Source organism: Suricata suricatta, chromosome 1 (assembly GCF_006229205.1).
Source record: "Suricata suricatta isolate VVHF042 chromosome 1, meerkat_22Aug2017_6uvM2_HiC, whole genome shotgun sequence".
Classification (NCBI taxonomy): Eukaryota; Metazoa; Chordata; class Mammalia; order Carnivora; family Herpestidae; genus Suricata; species Suricata suricatta.
This window is the reverse complement of record NC_043700.1, coordinates 110,210,498-110,231,114: the sequence shown is the minus strand read 5'-3', so window position 1 is coordinate 110,231,114 and position 20,617 is coordinate 110,210,498. Positions and strand designations below refer to the sequence as shown.

The following is a 20,617-nucleotide window of genomic DNA, read 5'->3' as shown; positions in this document are numbered from 1 at the left end:
GATTGTATTGCAGTTTCACTTAACAGTATATAAAATGCTGTGTTGTGACAGGTATCAACTATCCATTAGATACTGAATCAATTTTTCTTAAGCACTACTAACTGCTTGCTTTTCTTGAAGCTAGATCATTCTGAAAATTTCCTGTTAGACCTATGAGTGCGAACATATGGTTTCTGTCCTTCTCTGCCTGACTTATTTCGCTTAGCATGACATCCTCAAGGTCCATCCACTTTCCTACAATATAGATATATTTAAGGAATTTGTTGTGAAAACATTTCAAAATCATTTTTGGAGGTTTTTTGTTTTGTTTTGTTTTTTTTACAAATTATTGAAGCCCTGATCAGACTTTAATTCATAGTTTTATTCCTTTCTTGTAAAATAAACCCAATGGAAGTAGTGCATGCAATTCATCAATGTTAAGAACTGTTATATGAATATGAAAAGGCACTATTAAATATGATTTGATCAGTTTTCACACAATGTTCTTTAGATTGTGTTCATGCTGCATTTGAAAGAGTGTTTCCAAATACATTTTTATTTAATTTTTGCAGCATTGTTATATGTCAATTTTGTTAACTGTAGTTTATAGTTTATACTGAAGCCCAAAGAAGTTATATTTTAAATGGCCCAGGATTTCACAGGTAACTACAGTTTGAGACTAGAAATTCAGATTTCAATCTAGTGTTCTTACCTCAGTGCTACAACTGAACTAAGTTCATAATCAGCAAAAGCATTAGGTTTAGACATGCATACATATTAAATTTTCCATATTTAACATCACATCAGATTTTCCACTGAATGAATCTTATTCTTCATTTGCAGTGTTCCATTTGTAACCTTGCTTAGTTTTCTTAATATGAATAGCTAACTAGTCTTTTGGTATGTCCAAATGAGAACTATTTAAACTATTATGGAATAATATTCTGATAACTTGAAACCCTTAGAGGATCAGTCTTTACAAAAAGTTTTTCAAAGGGGCAGGGCAGTGTCTGGGTGGCTCAGTGGGCTAAATGTCAGACTGTCTCTCAGTCCATGAGTTCGAGTCCCCCATTGGGTTCTGTGTGGACAGCTCAGAGCCTGGAGCTTGCTTCAGATTCTATGTCTCCTTGTCTCTCTTTGCCCCTCCCCAGCTCATGCTCTGTCTCCCTCCCTCCCTTTCTCTCTCTCTCTCTCTCTCTCTCTCTCTCTCTCTCTCTCTCTCTCTCACACACACACACACACACACACACACACAAATAAATAACATTAAAGAAAAAGTCTTTTAACAAAGTTAAAAAAAAAAAAAGGCACAAAATAGCAATGTTGAAGGAAGAACTTAGTGCCAGTGTCTGGTTTTGTTTTCCAGGTGGCTTTGCATGCTTGTGGAGTGGCCACGGACATGGTGATTGAGCACTGCATCAAAACGCGGGCTGCCTTTGTCACATGCCCTTGCTGTTACGGTTTCATTCAGAACACCTCAAAGTTTAATTTTCCAAAAAGGTGAAATATAGTTTTCTACCTAAGGCGCCAATGTGGGGAATAAAGTGCCGTACAAAACTCATTTGATATAAAGTAGCAATTGATTTCAGTTTTGAGCTCATTTCCTCTCTCTACAAAGGCAGATGTTATTTGTAAGTTATATAAGGAAAAGACAATGTCCTCTATGGCTGCTCCTTGAGTTTTCTCTGGAACCAGCTCCAGAGAACACATTTAGAAGCAAGTCCAAGCCAACTAGGAGTCTGATGAGAGGCAGTAGGTGGAGTGGTTAAGTGCATAGGACCTGTAAGTCTTCTGCCTGGGTGCAAAAATTGGCTCCTCAGACTTTTATACATTGTTTCAGGCAATTTTCCTTAAACTCTTTTTGCTTACCTTTTCTATCTACAAAATGGAGGTCATAACAGGAACAACCTCATGGGCTATGTGAGAATTTAGAAGCAGCATAGAGTAAGCATTCAGTAAAATGTGAGCCGTTTCCATTTACAGTAGTAGCAGTAGTATTTTTATCTAGCTAGCTAGCTATTTATTAATTTTATTTAAATCCAATTTAGATAACATACAGTATAGTCTGAGCTTCAGGAGTAGAACCCAGTGATTCATCTCTTACTTATGACACCCAGTGCTCATCTCAGTAAGTGCCCTCCTTAATGCTCATTTAACCCATCCCCCCCCATTTTATTTTTTTAAGTTTATTTTTTTATTTATTTTGAGAGAGAGCTAGAAAGCAAGCAGGGGAAGGGCAGAAAGTAAGAGAGACAGAGGATCCAGAGTGGGCTCTGTGCTGACAGTAGAAAGCCAGAGGAAAGGCTGAACTGTGAGATCATGACCTGAGCCAAAGTCACACACTTAACTGACTGAATCATCCAGGTGCCTCTGATCATTTTTAAGATAGAATAAATATGTTAGTTTTGAAAATTCTATCCCATAATGTGTCAAAAATAAAAAGACTTGGTCATTTGCATAATTACTTTTAAGAAATCTTAGGGGCACCTTGGTGGCTCAGTAGGTTGAGCGTCCGACTTTGGCCTAGGTCATGATCTCACGATTTGTGGGTTCGAGCTCCGCATTGGGCTCTGTGCTGACAGCTAGCTCAGAGTCTGGAGCCTGCTTTCGATTCTATGTCTATTTCTCTCTCTGCCCCTCTCCTGTTCACCCTTTGTCTCTGTCTCTCAAAACTAAATAAAATGTAAAAAAAAGAAATCTTAGAAAATTTCCATCAGAATTTATGGTTAAAGTCTTCTGAGTAAAGTAACAAAGTGTAAAAAATAACCTTTTACTTTTTTTTATTTCATTATTTTGTTCTTTACCACAATTTACTACCAGTTGAGAGAAAACCAAAGGAACTTTGGAAAAGTGAATAATAAAATACAACTTAAGGTTTATTGAATAGCTGAAATGTCTCTTTATTCTGAACCTATACAGATAAAATGTTTATTTTACAACCATCAAGAAATCTGTAAGTCTAGCATTATAAAGATTCTTAAGAATGCTAGTTTGAGTTATTCAGCCTGCAGTTTCACTTAATTGATTTTAAAATCTTTAGCGTCTCTCAACATTTTCATATCTCTGCAGATTTATTGATATTTTCTCCTTTTGTCATTGGAAAACCACTCCCGGGCCATTACACCCCCTCCCTAAGCACCCCAGGGTCAGGTACCAGACAACTAGGGACAGCCCCTACCACCGAAGCCAGTGACACTATTCAAGCTAGCCAGTCCTAGGCTTGCCCGATCTGCTTTGCCATTCCTTCCTAGGGAATTCCCTGACAAAGGCTCTTGCCCACATTTTATCCCACTCCCTCTGCCTTCTAACCAGCCTGGTACTTTCGCTCGTGGCCCTGTGTGGCACGGCACACCCTCTCCTCTTGGGAACTGTGAGGAAAAATCATGGCAGTCATCCCCTGATCTGTTGGCCTCACCATACCTGAATGGCAGTAAAACCTACCTTTTAAAACACCTAGATCTGGGGCACGTGGGTGTCTCAGTCAGTTAAGCATCTACCAGCTCAGGTTGTGATCTCATGGTTTGTGAGTTCAAGCCCCACATCCAGCTCTCTGTGCTGCCCACTTCAGATCCTCTGTCTCCCTCTCTCTCTGCCCCTCCCCAGCTTACACACACACACACACTCTTTCTCTCTGTCTCTCTCAAAATAAATAAACACTTAAAAAAAGCAAACACCTGGATCTGTGTGCACCCATGTGGGAAAGAGAAAAACAAAATGGTTGTGTGTCTCTAATCTAAACAATCTCTGAGAAGTTCTTTAAAATTAATAACATACTGATAGTATGTCTTTGGCTTTTTATAAAAACATTTTAAACTGGAATAGTTTTTAGTTTAGGGTAGCATTATGGACTCCTCAGATAAAATCTGTATTTTTCTTTATAGTTTCTTCTGTATAGAAATATAGATGATTCTATTCCTAACCTTTGGTTTCTCTACTATTTGAAATAATGACTCTTTTTTCTTTTCTATTTCAGTGAACAATTCAAGAAAACCTTATCATACAAGGTAACCTTAAAAAGTTCTAGATGTCTTTGTAATGTACTTTATATTCCTTCTTTATATATAGTTTCCCTTCTCAACTTTTTAATAGGATATATAATCTATAGTTATCTTGGAATTACTCAACATCTAGTACAGGGTAGAGGGATGCTTTGTTTGGGGTGGGGGTTTTTTTGGTTTTTTTCTGTAAATCGAGATTAATGTCCAAGTAGTGGCAGGATTTTCGAGAGGTCTGAGGGTTTACCCTGCAAGCTAACGGGTAAGTCCGCCACAGGTCCGTGAGTGCTGGCAGGCAGGAGACTTCAGAGTCAGAGACACAGAGCAGCAGCTGGACTATCTATCATCAGTTTTGCGTTGACCTCCTGAGACCCAGTTCCCACTCTGGGCAGCACGAAATGGCCAGGTGACACCTCCACACACAGTGAGTTGCATCGCAAGAGAGGAAAGCTGAGCTCAGGAAAGCCAGATGTTTTAAGGTCTAATCTTCAAGCAGCATTCCTGCCCTTTGCCCCAGAAGGACACAGCATGCAGTTTCCAAAACTGCTCACTATACAAACATCTTTGAGAAGGTGATCTAGAACACAGGCAAATTATTCTGTGAAAGGTCAGATAGTTATAAATGTTTTAGGTTTTGATGGCCACTTAATCTCCCACCCATTATACTTTGTCCTGGTCATTGTTGTTGCTTTTGTTGGTGGTGGTTTATGATCCTTTAAAACTGTAAAGACCTTTTTTGGGGGCACCTGGGTGGCTCAGTAGGTGAACCATCTGCCTTCGGCTCAGGTCATGAGCCTATAACCTGCTTCAGATTCTGTCTCCCTCTCTCTCTGCCCCTCCCCTGTTCACGCTCTTTCGCTCTCAAAAATAAACATTAAAAAACATTTTAAATTGTAAGGACCATTTTTAAGTTGAGAGCCATAGAAGAAGAGGTCATAGGTTGGATTAGGCCTGTGGGCCACCATTTGCCACCCCCTGGTCTAGAGCACCTCTACCTATAAAACATGAAGAAACACAAGAGACCCACAGAGAATTGTCTCTCAACAGAAGTCGGAACATTACCTAGTTTTGAGTCACCAATCTGAGCAAAACAGTTTTCCAACTTTCTGAATATCGTCACTAGCTAATTGGTCCATAATATGACATAATGCAGTCTAAGAAATGGGAATGAAATTTGCCAGAAATACATGAACAGTCTCATTAGAACTTCATAAATTAGGTTAGATTCTTAGTTCACTTCTTGCACAAACTCACTAAAAACAGAGTCTCATTTTATGTGCCACCACCCATCCCTCAAGATGTGTGGTGGTGAGGGACTACTCTCACCGCCGTGGCACATACATCTCCTTCACCCCGCTCTATATCCCTTCAACATGCACCTCCAACCCTGTCTCCCAGCCTCTCCTTCCCCCTCCTGCCCCCACATCTTCCCTAGGGAAGGGAGGGGAGCTTGAGGGTTTCATCCTGAACCAGACTTTTCTTTCCCTACTGGATTTGAAGTCCGTATGTCTTAGGGAACTATCAGTTTTTTGGGGGGAGACATTAGGACCCCAGGAACTTTATTTTCATATGATTGGAAACACCTTACCTTTTTCTTCCAACACCCTTCCAGTAATGTAGACAATGAATTGAAAAATAAACACAAATTAGGCCCCTGTTTTTAATCTGTCTTTGAATGACACTAACTAAAAGCAAACTGAGAGGATATGTGGAAGAAACCTAGGGCGGTGAAGAAGTGGGATGCCAAAGTCTCACTGGCCAGAAAATACAGAATTCCTAAAGAATTGAGACAGGGCACCCAGGCTCTTCCAGAGAACAGAAAACTCACTGGTACCCAGTTCATCTTTGTCTCCCCTTTCTCCCACACCCCCAAAGGCTGCTTGGCCACTAGCCCTTTTGAGGGTCTCAGGTATAAAGGCTCTGTAGAAAAGTCTCAGCTTCTTTTTTTTTTTAATTTTTATTTTTGAGGGAGAGAGACACAGACAAAGTGTGAGCAGGGGAGGGGCAGAGAGAGAGGGAGACACAGAATCTGAAGCAGGCTCCAGGCTCCAAGCTGTCAGCACAGAGCTTGACCCGGGGCTTGATCCCACGAACCATGAGATCATGACCTGAGCCGAAGTCAGATGCTTAACTGACTGAGCCACCCAGGCGCCTCCAGAAGTCTCAGCTTCTTGGATACTGTAGCAAGATGGTACCTCAGTATTTCCTGATTTAGCCATGACGGGTGGCCTGCCGGCCAGAAGTAAATGGACATAGCAGCCAAATATATTGAGAGTCACCCTGGCAGCGTTTTTCTCCACAGTTCACTTCAGCCAGGAAACCTTTACTGACTTCCTGCCATGTGCTGTCCCCTTTCAGAGTTTAACTTCTTTGGGGGAGAACACATACACAAATAATTCCAGTAAATCTGGTGAGGCTTATCGGGACAAGAGAAACAAACCCCATCTGAGATGATTGCCTCACCATTATGTCACTCCTAGTTTTCAAATGCCATCAAGACAAAGGGCATGCTTTTTCTTCAAATTACATCATTCTAAATCCTTCTTGTGCCCCTCTGTTGATTCCAGTTCATGGCTGCTTAACAAAAGTTTTTCGCTTGAACCATTCTATTAGCATCCTACCCATTGGCCACTAAATTTTATAGTGAGCATTAGAGTGGGTTTATTTTTTATAATACATAAAAGGTGATATAGAGGTAACCCTTTAAAAAGACCTAACATCACACAGTCACTTCAATTACCTTATTAAAAAATGGAGGTCTCAGATTGAATGTACAAAAGACTAAGGGGACAAAAAGGGATCAGAGTTCAACCTTTCGCGAAGCTGACAGGTGAGAGCATTTCCACCCATGGAAACTGCAGCTGTTCTGAACAGCTGTCACGGGAGCATTGGAGTCCTCGCCACCCGCCTTATCACTCACCTGTGGCTGTTGCAGATTTCCGAGTGCCTCGCAGATTCATCAGCTCTCTGCTGCCTCAGAGCCTTGTTCTTTTTGCATTAATGCAGTCTTTCCTAACACTATTAAGCAGAACAACTCTCCCCCCGCCCCCCACTCTCTCAAGTCATCCTTATGGTTGGCCTGAGACCAGAAATCGGTACAGCTCCGGAAGCCTTTTGGAGTGAGAGGAGAGTGAGTGAGCCAGCCTCCTCTCCTCCAAAGGGCCCTAGGAAGAACCCAGAAAAGCATAGGAGTAGCTAGCACTTTGTTGGGTATCCCGGAAAACTCCAGAAGCCACAAAAGGTGATGATCTTCTACATTTTTTTTTCCTTCAGTAATAGGAAGAAAAGCCACTTAGACTGTCTTCTTGGAGTTGCATTCCTGAGATTCAAATTTTATTACAGGAAAAATAGAAGTGAACTTTAGGTCTTTTAGTTTAACCACATGATAATCACAAGTTGTGACCATATTTGAGCTAAAAGCAACTGGTGAAATGGCCCTGAGAATTTTCCTTGCACCTGTTCCTAAGAACTGCATCTGAAGAACAGTCTACTTGAAGGGAAAAGGCTATTGAGTGCCATTTGCTGAAAACATGTTTCCTTTAGAAGTATGACATATGCAGTACTTTTTTCAGTTAAAAATGAGGTGGTCTTTATAATTTTTACAATGTTGAAGCTGAAGAATAAAATAGACTCACATTCTATTGCTTTTTCGTTTAGGAACACATGATTCTGTGCAGATTTGCGGATCAGACAGCTGTCCAGCTTCCAGCCCAGCGAAGGCTCATAGGTATGTGTTTTCACAGAGCAGCTGGTGAGTAGATTATGTACAATATGCCTAGGAATGAATGGACTTGCTCTATATGGAGAAAACTGGTCCATTTATCAACAAGGCACTAAAGTTTGTTTTTCCCGAAAAAGGCCATCCATATTGAAAAGGACTTTGTAACTGTAAGAGTATTTTATCCCATTTTTGTTAACATTAATACTTTTAAATTCATTTTCAATATTTGTACATTGTGTAGAATTATGTTCTTACTGTTATGAACAAACTGAAGGATCTGTCAAAGGCCGCAGAGGAAAATAATAAAGATGGGAAAATCAACTATGCATGCCAAAATTAATGCATTAAAAATATATAAGCAAGGGTGAGAACATTTTCCTTCTCAGTAAAAAGTTATGCTTGTGTATTACTAATCATAGACCAGTTTATTTGACATCTGTAATTGTAAACATTACCTTGAAGTTGGAAGACTTACAATAACATTGCAAGTTTAAATAATGAATTTATCCCAGACTTTGCTTTAGAAAAAGAAATCACATTTAGAAGGACGATAGCAGCTAACAGTTAGTGCACATTTAAGCACTGAGTTAAATTCCCTTACCCATTATCTCAGTAAATTCTAATGAAAATACTTTTGGGATATGTACTGTTATTTAGACGTCACAGTTGAAGGAACTAGGACAAAAGCCTGTCCAGGATCCTTGACCCAGGAGATGATGGAGCCGCACTCTGAACCCAAATTATTGATTCCAGGCATGAAGCTCCTATCTACTTGCAGTGCTCCCCCCACAACAGAGTTGGAGTCACATCACTGGAAGGCTGGGTTCCAAAATTAGGGCTTGAGATGATTGAGTAGAGTCAAAAATAAAGCCCCCCACTGGAGGCCATCATAGGATATTGGAAAACAGATGGCTGTTTCTTTGGCTGAGCACCAGATGTGGTAATTAGCTTGCATCCAGGGACTGTATTATATGAGAAGCAGTTATCTTTAAACTCTAAAGTCAAAGTCAGCATAGCAAGAACCACACAGTTAGAGAGGCATTTGAGACCTAAGGCTGAAGGAAGAAGTGATTTCCTTCTCCTTCTCACACTCTGGATCATAAACATATGGGAAAAGCTTAAATTCAACCCTTTCCTGCATGTAACCTCTGTCCCTTTCCCACCCTTTGTCTCCTCCTCCCCTCCCCATTGCCAACACTTTGAGTTCATCAAGTGTACATTGGAATATCCAGGGAGCGCTGGAAGGGAAGTTGCTGGAGCTGAACAGGAGGAGTGGCAACTGGGCATGATCACTGGCATGAGGGGAGGGAAAGTCAGGTTCAAAGTCATGGACTCCATCAAACATCAGCATCTGTACTTTGCATGGGCCATACTTTTGTTCTATGGACATTTTAGGGAGCTCCCCAGGACCCAAAAGGTAGACTCTCAACAATCGAGTTTCAGTTGTAAAGATAACTTCAACATGTGAAAACATGAGATTCTTCTACATAATAGAAAAGGAAAAATTAACTGGACTGGGATCAAAGCCAAGGATAAATGAGCTGCAATGTAAGCCCAGGGTGGGTACTGAAGGAATGCAGGGCATCTATTCTGACAGAGAATGTTTCATTTTAAATTTAAGAGTAGATGGGCGTGGGGGGAACCTTTACAGATATCTTAAAGGACAAACAGTATTTTAAGGAAAACTGTGTCAGCCACAGGACTGTTGATGAATAGAGGGTGATTTCACTGGAATGGAATTCAAGACATATCTCTTTATATCATTTCATTTCTAACATAGTTCATCCTTTTTGGCTCAGGGCTTTTAAGGAAAAAGTACAAAATAAACATTTTAAACCTAAATGTCTCGTTGCCAATTCTTACCTACTCATTTCCCCTTCCTTCGTTTTCCTGTGAGGGTCCTTCTGTTTTCCATAGAACCTCTCTGTTTCAGTTATCTGGCTTCACTTCTGAAGCTGTGTAAGTCCAGCAGTTTCTGCAGACATTCAAGTAAATTATTTAAAAATAATGTTTAGCCATTATTATAATTAGGAGAAAAAATGGAATGAAGTTCTGCATAGTCAGTAACCTCTTAGAGGATGAAATTCATGTATTGAATTTAAAGGAATTGAAAGAATAAGAGTAAACCATAGCTTTGAATGTGTTCAACCTCAAATCATTTTTCTTTCCAGACCTACCTTTAACATAGGAATTAGCATTTGCCAAAGGAACACAAATTAGCCGCTTTGCTTGCCAGGCAGGTTTTCTCTTTTGTTTTCCCAAGATTACAAAGAAAAGTGAATACCACTATTATATAGGGATGCAGGAGTTCTGAAAATTGATTACATTACACTCAGCCTGAAATAACCAACACACTATTAAGAACTTTTGTGAATATTTTACATTTCTCATTTTTTTCTTGTCCTGAAAATTCCGAGTTCAAATGTAGTATGCTTTTCAGATGTCTCATTGCTGGCATGATACTTTAAATATTATTAAAGATAGATGTCATTTTCCCCTAATATTACAGGTAATATGTTTTCATAGGAAAAGCGGAGACCAGCTCTTAAAGTGCATTTCTAGCCAAAGTGGGAAATAGGATCTGTAGTCTATATTTGAGATTTATTTATGAATACATATTAGAAAGTAAACATTCACTAAATCATTAGCAGACACAAAACTGCAAAATGTCATATGTAATTGTGTTGCATCCATACCAATAAAGAATGAAGTTGAAAGAGACCAACGAGGACTTGGGAACAAATAGCATTCCCCATGTACTTGAGGATTTTATCACTGGGTAGAGTCCCTTGGACTCTGAACTTGAACTCTCAACTGAAATTGAACTGTTCGATGTAGGGTGTCTCATATAACCATCTTACTGTATTTCAGGAAAACAGTGCATGTGCCTTGTGGATCTGGATCGAGCAAGAGCTGCAGAAGAACGTGGTTACTCGGTTCAAGTAATATCCATGGAGCCAGAGAGCTGCTCTCCCAAAAATAACATGATCGTGGGAGTCCCCATTTAGAAGGAGATATTCACATTTGATGTTTTGCCATCCGTCTTCATGATGAAAGCCCAGTGGCATTTAGGAGGTTCTTGGCATAGCCAGAAAACAGCATTAGCCATCTTGAACTGATTGTGCTCAGGAAGGAAAGCAGCAGGAAAATCATGGAAGAAAGGCTGCCTGCAATGCATCACAAATGCTCTTCTGATGTATGATTAAAGGACCGCTGGTTTTCATGGTGAGAATCCCCTGAAGTCTCAGCTGCCAACAGAATAATACTCAGTAGTGGAAGTTCCATCCCTGGAATAACAATTTGCTTCTCCGCTCCCAGCCTTTCTGATCTTGCCAATGTGATGTTTGGTTCAGAACAATGAATCGAAGCCGTTATAAGCATTGTAGCCTTTGTAATCATTTTTTTAATGTTTTATTTATTTTTGATACAGAGAGAGACACAGCATGAGACGGGGAGGGTCAGAGAGAGGGAGACACAGAACAGGAAGCAGGTTCCAAGCTCTGAGCTGTCAGCACAGAGCCTGACACGGGGCTCGAACCCACGAACGTGAGATCTGACAGCCGAAGTCAGAGGCTCAACCGACTGAGCCACCCAGGCGCCCCTGTAATCATTTAGATATTCAAATGAAGACCAGAACTGGACTCAGTGGGGTTTGCTGGTTGGTGGGTTTTATTTTTAACAATTAGACTTTTTCTATAATTTTTAAAAATGTCTCTTCAGGCAATTATAGTATGGTTAACTTTTTAAGCTGGGGTGAGTTGGATTTGTATCTCATTTCATATACTTCCTTGAATATATTTCCCATAAATTACCAAATGAGATCATCACCGGTTCAAACATTTGATGTGAAGACATAAAATAACTGCAGCAAGTTTCTTATTACGGAAACATGTAATTTGGACATAAATTCTAACTAATCAGTAAGTACATTGATCAATTGATTCAAGTTTATAAATAATTATTGAGGATCCATTATTTTCAATACATTTTTCTAAGGGTACAAAGATGAGTTGCAAGAAACATGATGCCTTATTCATGGAATAATCATGGAAAAGAAAAACGAACGAATTAGTTAAGTTCTGTATATCATAATATAATGTATGGCCACAGGATTTGTTTTTCAGGTATCATATCTTTTAGTACATTATTTTGGTAAGACTTATTGAATATAGATTGGAGTTGCTGGGAATGCAGAATTTGGAAGCTTCTTTGAATAGTTCTCCCTTCTCACATTCTCCTTATTTTATCAGCAATAGTTTTTAAAGACAGATGGCATGTCCTTTCTCACATGCTGCTAATTACTTAACTTTTACATGGTTATTCCATCTGAGATGAGATTTATTTCCTGGCTTTTGATGTTTTCAACCCCTATATGACACATAACAAGAGGAAAAAGGACTTTAATAAACAACTCTTTCCTCAATGTGGGCTAAAATGCAAGAATAATTTATTCAGGGGAAGGAGGGCTGAATTCTTGTTTTCTGAGATAAGATCTAAGAAAAGAATTAATCTTTTAGATTAAGCCCTGAGTATCTTAGTTATTTTTAACTATAGACATACCATGCTCTTTTATCCTGGGCTTTCTTTTTTAAATGGAGGTATAATTTACAGACAATAAAAGAACAGATTTTAAGTGTTCAGTTTGAGAAGTTTTGACAAACTGCCATGCAATTGCCACCAGAAATAAGATACAGGGTATTTCCACTAGCCCAGAAAGTTCTCTCACGTCCCTTTCTATTCAGTTTCACCTACCCCACAGGCAACTTCTTTCTGATTTCTATTTTTTCTGCCTATTTTCATGTTTCATATAAATGAAATCATATAGCATGTAGTCTTTTTGTGTCTGGCTGCTTTTGTCCAGGGTATTTTTTGAGAAACACTCACATAGATGTGCATCAATAATTTCTTCTTATTCTTAAGTAATATTCTACTATATAAATTTATCAGAATGTATTTATTCATTCTCCTGTTGATATTTATTTGGATCATTTCCACTTTGAAAATATTACAAATAAGGCCTATGAATATTTTTGTACAAATCTTTTTGTGGACATGTTTTTATTTCTCTTGGATAAATACCTACTAGTATAATTGCTGTGTCATTGAATAAATGAATGTCAATTGCCAAACAGCTTTCCAAAGTGGTTGTACCATTTTATATTCCCACCAGCAATGTATGAAAATTCTAGTTCCCCACATCCTCATAACATTTGATATTTGTCTTTTTTATCTTAACCATTCTAGTGGACATGAAATAGTATCTTGTTGTGGTTTTAATTTTCATTTCTTAGATGACTTACTGATATTAAGCATTATCTGTAAAGTGAATGTTTAAGACTTTTATTCATTTTTAAAATTAGGTCATTTGTTGTTTTTCATTGTTGGTTTATAAAGGATTCTTTATATATATTCTGGTTAAGAGTTCTTTGTCAGATATATGCATTGAAAATATTTCTCCCAGTCTGTGGCTTACCCACTCATTTTCATAATGATTGTTTTAATTTCAGGAAGCCTAATTTAAGTGTTTTTACTGGCTAATACTTTCTGTGTCCTCTATAATAAATCTTTACCTACTCTGAGATTATGAAGATTTTTCCTATGTTTTCTTATAGAAATTTTATGGTTTTAGCTTTTTACAGTTAGGTCTCTGATCCGTGTCAAATCACTATTCACATAGAGGTAGTTAGGTTTTGAGGAATACACATTTGTTGTAGCACCATTTATTTAAAAATCATTGGATTAACTTGGCATCTCAGTTGAAAATCAATTGATATATATGTATGAGTCTATGAAGTCTCTAGTCTGTTCCATTAATTTGTTTGATTACTGTAGCTTTAGTGTAAAAATTTTCTTTTTCTTTTTTTGAAGACTTTAATTTTAAGTTATCTCTATACCCAAAGTGGGGCGCAAACTGACAACCCTGAGATCAATAGTTGCACCCTCTACTCACTGAGCCAGCCAGGCACCCTACCAATTTTATTTTTTATTGTTCAAATTGTTTCATTGTTCTAGATCCCTTGTGTTTCCATATCATTTTTTTTAATTGGCTTATCAATTTCCTTAAAGCAAAAATAGCCTGCTGGGATTTTTGGTATTGTCTGGAATCTTTAGATCAATTTAGGGGAAATAAACATATTAACAATACTGAGTCTTATAATCCATAAACATAATATATCTTTCCATATATTTGGGTCTTCTATAATTACTCTCACTAGTATTTTATGATTTCAATATAGATATTGTATTTATTGTTATTTGATGGTTTGATGCCATTACCTTAAGTTTTTACATGTTGTTCCCACAACTCAGAAGAGCCCCATCCTATTCCTCTCATTAATTTAAGTTCTTTCACCCTTCTGCTCTTAGACCTGACCTCCCAAGGGGAGCCTTTGCTAACTTCTTTGGACTTAGGTACCTGTTACAGAATGGATACCATCCAGAGGAGTCTTATTCATCCATCCCAATTGACTCAAAGCACCCCACCCAAAGCCTATACGTTAAGTATGGAGTATGAAAAAGGAGGTGACTCCACTGTTTTCCCCCCTTGTTCTCAGGCATGGAATTCTCCCACTGTCATGGCTGCAGCTAGTCATACATATGGGTATTAATGATTGCCCATAGGACTCGAGTTTTCTGTGTAAATCCTTTCCAAGGCTCCTTCTCAGCCAGGGCAAATAAAAGAGGTTGGATGCCGGCAGCAAGAAGGCTGTTGCAATGACAACAATCCCAGAAAGTGACCTGGTTTCACCCCTACACTTGTCGATCAAAAGCAAAGCTGCTGGTCACTGATCTCTCTCCCCCACAGTTGTAACATTAGAAGCCAGAGATCATCTTTCATTGACTTTCAAGCCTGGCTCAGAGATAGAGATGTATAATTATTAATGACTAAACAATTTTATCTCATTTAGGGAGAATTTCAGACATATCAGAAACCAAACTGTTTTCAGAGCACACATGCAAAATAGCATGTGAATAACAATAATTAAACATTTCATCTCATTCTTAAGATTTTGGCTTCAGGTGTTATCCAATCCAGGGTTCAAGGAAATTGCCGTTACTAGAACTTCCACAAATACCTGTTTTTCTATTGGCTTTCATAATAAAACTAGAGATATGTTCCTTTGGAAGCAATACAATTAAATCATTAAAAAGGAAGCAATACTTTTTTTAAGTTACAATTTTTAAAAATCAGATTCTCAGAGTGCCTGGGTGGCTCAGTCAGTTAAGCATCCAACTTTGGCTCAGGTCATGATCTCATGGTTCATGGATTCAAGTCCCACATCGGGCTCTATGTTGACAGCTCAGAGCCTAGAGCCTACTTCAGATTCTGTCTCCCTCCCTCTCTGCCCCTGCACCTCTCATATTCTGTTTCTCAAAAATAAATAAACACTAAAATAAATTTTTTAACAGATTCTCAATACAAAATAGTTAGACAATGGGGCACTTGGGAGGCTCTGTCAGTTAAGCAGCGGACTTCAGCTCAGGTTCATCAGTTTGAGCCCTGCGTTGGGCTCTGTGCTGACAGCTCGGAGCCTGGAGCCTGCTTCAGATTCTCTGTCTCCCTCTCTCTCTGCCCCTCCCCTTCTCACACTCTGTCTCTCTGTCTTTCAAAAATAAATAAACATTAAATAATTTTTTAAGTAGTTAGGCATTTTTTAATGTTTATTTTTGAGAGAGAGAGAGAGCAAGTGGGCCATGAGCAGAGAGATAGGGAGACAGAAAATCTGAAGCAGGCTCTGCACTGTCAGCACAAAGCCCAATGTCAGGCTTGAACTCACAAACTGTAAGATCATGACATGAGCTAAAGTCAGAGGCTTGGGTGATTGAGCCACCCAGGGGCCCCAGTAGTTAGGCATTTCTGAATACACCAGAGATACATGTCTTTTGAAGAAAAACTAGAAGACTTGGCTAAACAAAAGGAAAAAAATTTTTAAATCACTGCTAATACTTTGTTTTATATCTTCCTAGACTTTGCCCTATATACACACAAACACATGGAGAAAATTTTATTTAACAACACTAATACAAATTAATAATATTTGCTAGGCACTATTCTAAGTAAGTCCTTTGTTAATAATAACTCATTTTCAGTCCTCATAATGACACAGCTAGATACCATTAGTGATCTCATTTTATGGAAACTAAGGCCAATGTTTCATAATAAGAGCAGACCCAGATATGAACTCAGCTAGTAGTTGGCAGAGCTTAGAATCTATTTCTGGCTCTTTAGCAATACAATTGGGATTGGTTGAGATATGCTACAGTAACAAAATCTCTCTGCTGTTTGAAGTTCTACATAAGAAAGATGTACTTTTCACTCATACCTCATACCCATCCTAGCCAGCTGTGACATTGCACCACATTATCTTCACACGTGACCAAGAAGCCTTTTCGGAAACTAGCTGGTCTTGTGCAAAAGGAAAATAGACGTGGCAAACTATCAGGTAGCTACTAAAGATTCTGCTCAGATGTGATATACTTCACTTCCTTCGGTTTGTTGACTAAAGCAAACTACATAGCCCCTCCAGCGTTTTACAGAGTGGAGATGTACAACCTCGGTGGAGGGGAGTTACAGATAATTGCAAACAATAATGTAATGTACCACCAACAGTGTGTTTGGCAGAGGAAGGAAGAGGAGGAAAAGGAAAAGAACAGAAAGAAAAGGCCCTTGCATCTTCCAGTTTAGAAATGGAGATTCTGAATGCAATTGACCTAAAGTAGGGCATTTGATGCATCCATCAAAAAGGAAACACATGTGTCACATGCCTAGTTCTGTGGACCTTTCACACTTACTTTTGGAAAGGAACTTTCCAGAAAAACACTGAAAGCAGTTATTTTCTATTATTATACAAGATTGGAGAAACTTCTATTAATTGGAGTTTCAGATTTGCAAATTCTGTCCCGTATATCAAAGTGCTTAATCTCTAACGGCAACTATTCCTTTAGAAAGGTGCGAGTTTCTGTTCCTACAAGAGTATGAAGAGTCGTATTCCTGCACCTTTAATCAGCACAGGTATTATCGGATTTTTGTTTTAATCTCCGCCAATTTGATGGGGGAAAATGCTATTTTGTTTTGATATTCATTCTTGAAATTATTCATTTGATTGCACACTTTTCACATGGTTATTGACAATTTATATTTTGTGAATTGCCTATTGATCGGTCCATTAATTCAATCAGCACATCTATTGATCTCTTGCTTTGAGGCCAATTATTGCATCCATATTTATTTATTAAAAATTTTTTGATGTTTTATTTATTTTTGAGAGGGAGAGAGAGAGACAGCGTGAGCAGGGGAGGGTCAGAGAGAGAGGGAGACACAGAATATGAAGACAGGCTCCAGGCTCTGAGCTGTCAGCACAGAGCCTGACGCAGGGCTCCAACCCACAATGAACCCCGAGCTCATGACCTGAGCCTAAGCCGGACTCTCAACCGACAGAGCAATCCAGGCGCCCCTATTTATTTATTTTTGAAGGGGAGAGAGAGAGAGAGAGAGAGAGAGAGAATGCAAATGAGTCTGGGGCACAGAGGGAGAGAAAGAAAGAATCCCACAAGGGGCAGAGAGAGAGAGAAGTGGGTCTCACTCAAAGTGGGGCTTGTGCTTACCCAATATGGCGCTCATGATCATCCAATGCAGGGCACAAACTCACCCGAAGCAGGGCCCAAAATCCGGTACCGTGAGATCATGACCTAGGCTGAAGTCAGAGTCAGTTAACCAACTGAGCCACCCAGGCGACCCTTTCGTCCATATTTCTTACTCATTTTTCATCTGGTACTTTAATCTTTCATTTAAAAATCAGTAAATGGATTAGAGACTTTGTTAATTGCATTACATTTTTAAATTGGACTTTATGGAGGAAGGTATTGTTTTTGTTTTGCTACTAGGATTTTATGATACAGGGACACCTGGGTGTCTGAGCTGGTTGAGCATCTGACTTTGGCTCAGGTCATGATGTTTGTGAGTTCAAGCCCTGTGTCAGGCTCTGTGCTGACAGCTCAGAGCCTGGAGCCTGCTTCACATTCTGTGTCTCCGTCTTTCTCTGCCACTCCCCTACTCATTTTCTCTCTCTTTCAAAAATAAATAAAAATTTAAAATACGCATTTGGTCACATATCTCACTCTTTTCCTTGTGCTTTCTGGTTAGAAAGATTTTTCCCACCCAGTGATTAAAGAAATATCTACCTATATTTCTGGTATTCTAATTCCTTAATAGTTTTACACTTAAATCTGAAGCCCAGCAAGTATTTTTTCTGATAGGTGATTTGAAGTAGAAATCTAACATTTGTTTTCATTACTTTCACATATCACTCTACAAATCCAACTTTTTCCACTGATTTGAGAAGCCTTTTGTACAGTAAGTATACCTGGGGCATGTTTCACTTTTATTATTTCCCATTGAATCCTTGTACCAGAATCTTGTTCACTAAATTATTACAGCTTTATTAATACATTTTGACATAATAGGGTAATATAAAAGGTTTATGACCTGAGACACAGAGAATGTTGTGAACTTCTTCTGAAATTATACCCTATAGTTCAAAATAGACACACATTTTCCTAGAAAGGGGGAGCATAGTTTTAATTAGATTCTCAAAAGGATAAATGACCACAAATAAGATTAAGTATCACTGATCTAAGGGAAGGGGAAATGTAATAGAATTCAATGTTCTGCACTAAAGAATTAGCCAAACATTAGAATCTTTTTCCAATATTTACAATAAAAGAATCATTATTTGCTTTTTCATGGTGCTCTAAAGAAGCTGGGTTTTATTCATTTGTGTTTGTTCACTTTTAGGTCTAGTTAATGTGACCCAAGTAACAACAGTTTATAATCAAGCAAGCAAGCACAAAATTCAGCGTCACACAGAAGAGAGTATTCCCTGGAGGGCTGATGTAAAGGGCCCTGAAAATGTCTATCATGTGAGTCAGATCCTGTGTCAGCTGCTGTCACTTCTAGGGGAAGGCTTTCTGCCCAACTAATCTTACATGGCCTCTTCTAGCTCCTCTGGCCCCTCAGGATACCTCTGTGTGTGTCTCTTAGGTGTTCCTCGGTAGAATCTAAGCTCCAAACAGTCTGTTTTATCCACCATTATGCTTTTAATATTTAATCCAATGTGAGGCACACAGTAAGAATTCAGTAAGTGTTTATAGAATGAATAGTATATTTTAACATCTTCCACGTGGAGTAAAAATACATATGAGGCTTTCCTTTCCTCTCTGCAGACATATATCCAGGCATCCGGCATGTGGGACTTTTGTATTGTTTTTTGGTTTGTGTTGACTTTATTTTATGTGATATTCTAAGATACATTTAAGCAAATCCAATGCTAATGATGACCAAGAAGTGACATTGGGGCTCCTGGGTGGCTCAGTAGGTTAAGGGTCTGACTTCGGCTCAGGTCATGATCTTGCAGCTCACGGAGTTCCAGCCCCGCGTCGGGCTCTGTGCTGACGGCTCGGAGCCTGGAGCTGCTTCTGCTCCAGCGTCTCCCTCTCTCTCTGCCTCTCACCCTTGTGTACTATGTTTCTCTCTCTCTCAGAAATAAACAAAACATTTAAAAAACAATATAAACAACATAAAAAAAGAAGTGACAGTTACTGCCTATGTCATCTGAATAGTTTTTATGAAGTAATTATTTCCCTGTCCATGGAGCAAAAGGCAAAAGGGAATATGTTGAAGCTAAAGGAAGCAGATAAAGTAAGTGCTCAACAAATGTTGGTTTGATATTTTCCATGATAAACCCGTCCCAGCATAGAGCATGGCTCACATGAAGCGCTTACTAAGTATCTGTTAAATGAGTGATACTGAGTGACCCTAAAGGAAGAAAAAGGTGGAATGTGCAACTGGTGGGGAGATGCCATCTCTCTGTCACTAGAGCTGCTTCAGTGAGAGAAAGCGAGGCTCGCTCTTCCCACATTTGACAACAGGGCTCAGTCACAGATCACTTCTCACCATCTGTCTGCATTTCAGTCTAAAGGGGAGCATATGCAAAGCCTTGGAACCCCACCGACTCTTTTTCCTGTACAATGCTTATCCTTAGTATACAATAGCTCACTCCATTATCTGAGAATAATAGCCTGGTATAATTTTGGAATACAGCACATATTTTGTTGAGAACAATAACCATATCCTACAAGAATTAGGAAACAGTAAGCTGGAACTTCTTGGATAGAAAAGGAAATCCAGCATAGGGATAGAAATTCGCCATAGATAGTTAAAACTGTGGTTTCGATACTTAATCAACTAGGAGTTGATAATATATATCATAGTAATAAAGGTGAATTTTATGCATGACCAAATTTACTTCACTACAAATTTTCAGTGGTTATCTTGTTTATTTCTCTGATTGAATCCTGTTATTCAGATTAGATTCTTCATAAATCACTCACAGTTTTCTTTGAATTTAATGAGACTAAAAATACACAGTACATTCTTGGCTAAACGACAACTGCTCTTCCTTATCACGTTTTGAGTTTAGAACTCCCGCAGTGCAGGGAGCTGGGAGCGATGCTGGGGGTAGGCGTCCAGCTGACTGCCGGAAGGCGTGTGCACGCTGAATGCAGAGCGTCACTTCAGGAAAGCAGCTGTGTGTTTGGGGAAAGGAGCTCGTGGGGGGAGAGGAAGCAATGCATGTAAAGTAAGGTAGCTGGGTTTCCCCTTCGGTCTCACCATACGAGAGTGTCTGCACCTTATTCCTAAAACTATGCAACTGGAAATCGTTTATGTGGCCAAATTATGGATTTCAACAACTTTAGTAAATTAAACTCCCAAATTTCCTAACAGATTACAGTCAGTCTGACTTTTTTTAAATTTTTATTTATTTATTTATTTATTTATTTATTTATTTTTCATAATATTTTATTGTCAAATTGTTTTCCATACAACACCCAGTGCTCTTCCCCTTAAGTGCCCTCCACCATC

The 20,617-nt window shown here is 38.9% G+C and overlaps 1 protein-coding gene across 1 annotated transcript in view; it reads left to right on the top strand.

The window, feature by feature from the left end:
• GSTCD (glutathione S-transferase C-terminal domain containing) overlaps positions 1–11,075 on the top strand; it is a 134,176-nt gene extending 123,101 nt beyond the window's left edge. The window contains exons 9-12 of the mRNA XM_029942438.1: positions 1,346–1,479; positions 3,953–3,983; positions 7,632–7,701; positions 10,567–11,075. Of these exons, the coding sequence (XP_029798298.1) occupies positions 1,346–1,479; positions 3,953–3,983; positions 7,632–7,701; positions 10,567–10,703 (372 nt within the window). The 3' untranslated portion in view covers positions 10,704–11,075. The remainder of the gene's footprint in view (positions 1–1,345; positions 1,480–3,952; positions 3,984–7,631; positions 7,702–10,566) is intronic.
• Positions 11,076–20,617: the final 9,542 nt, after the last annotated feature.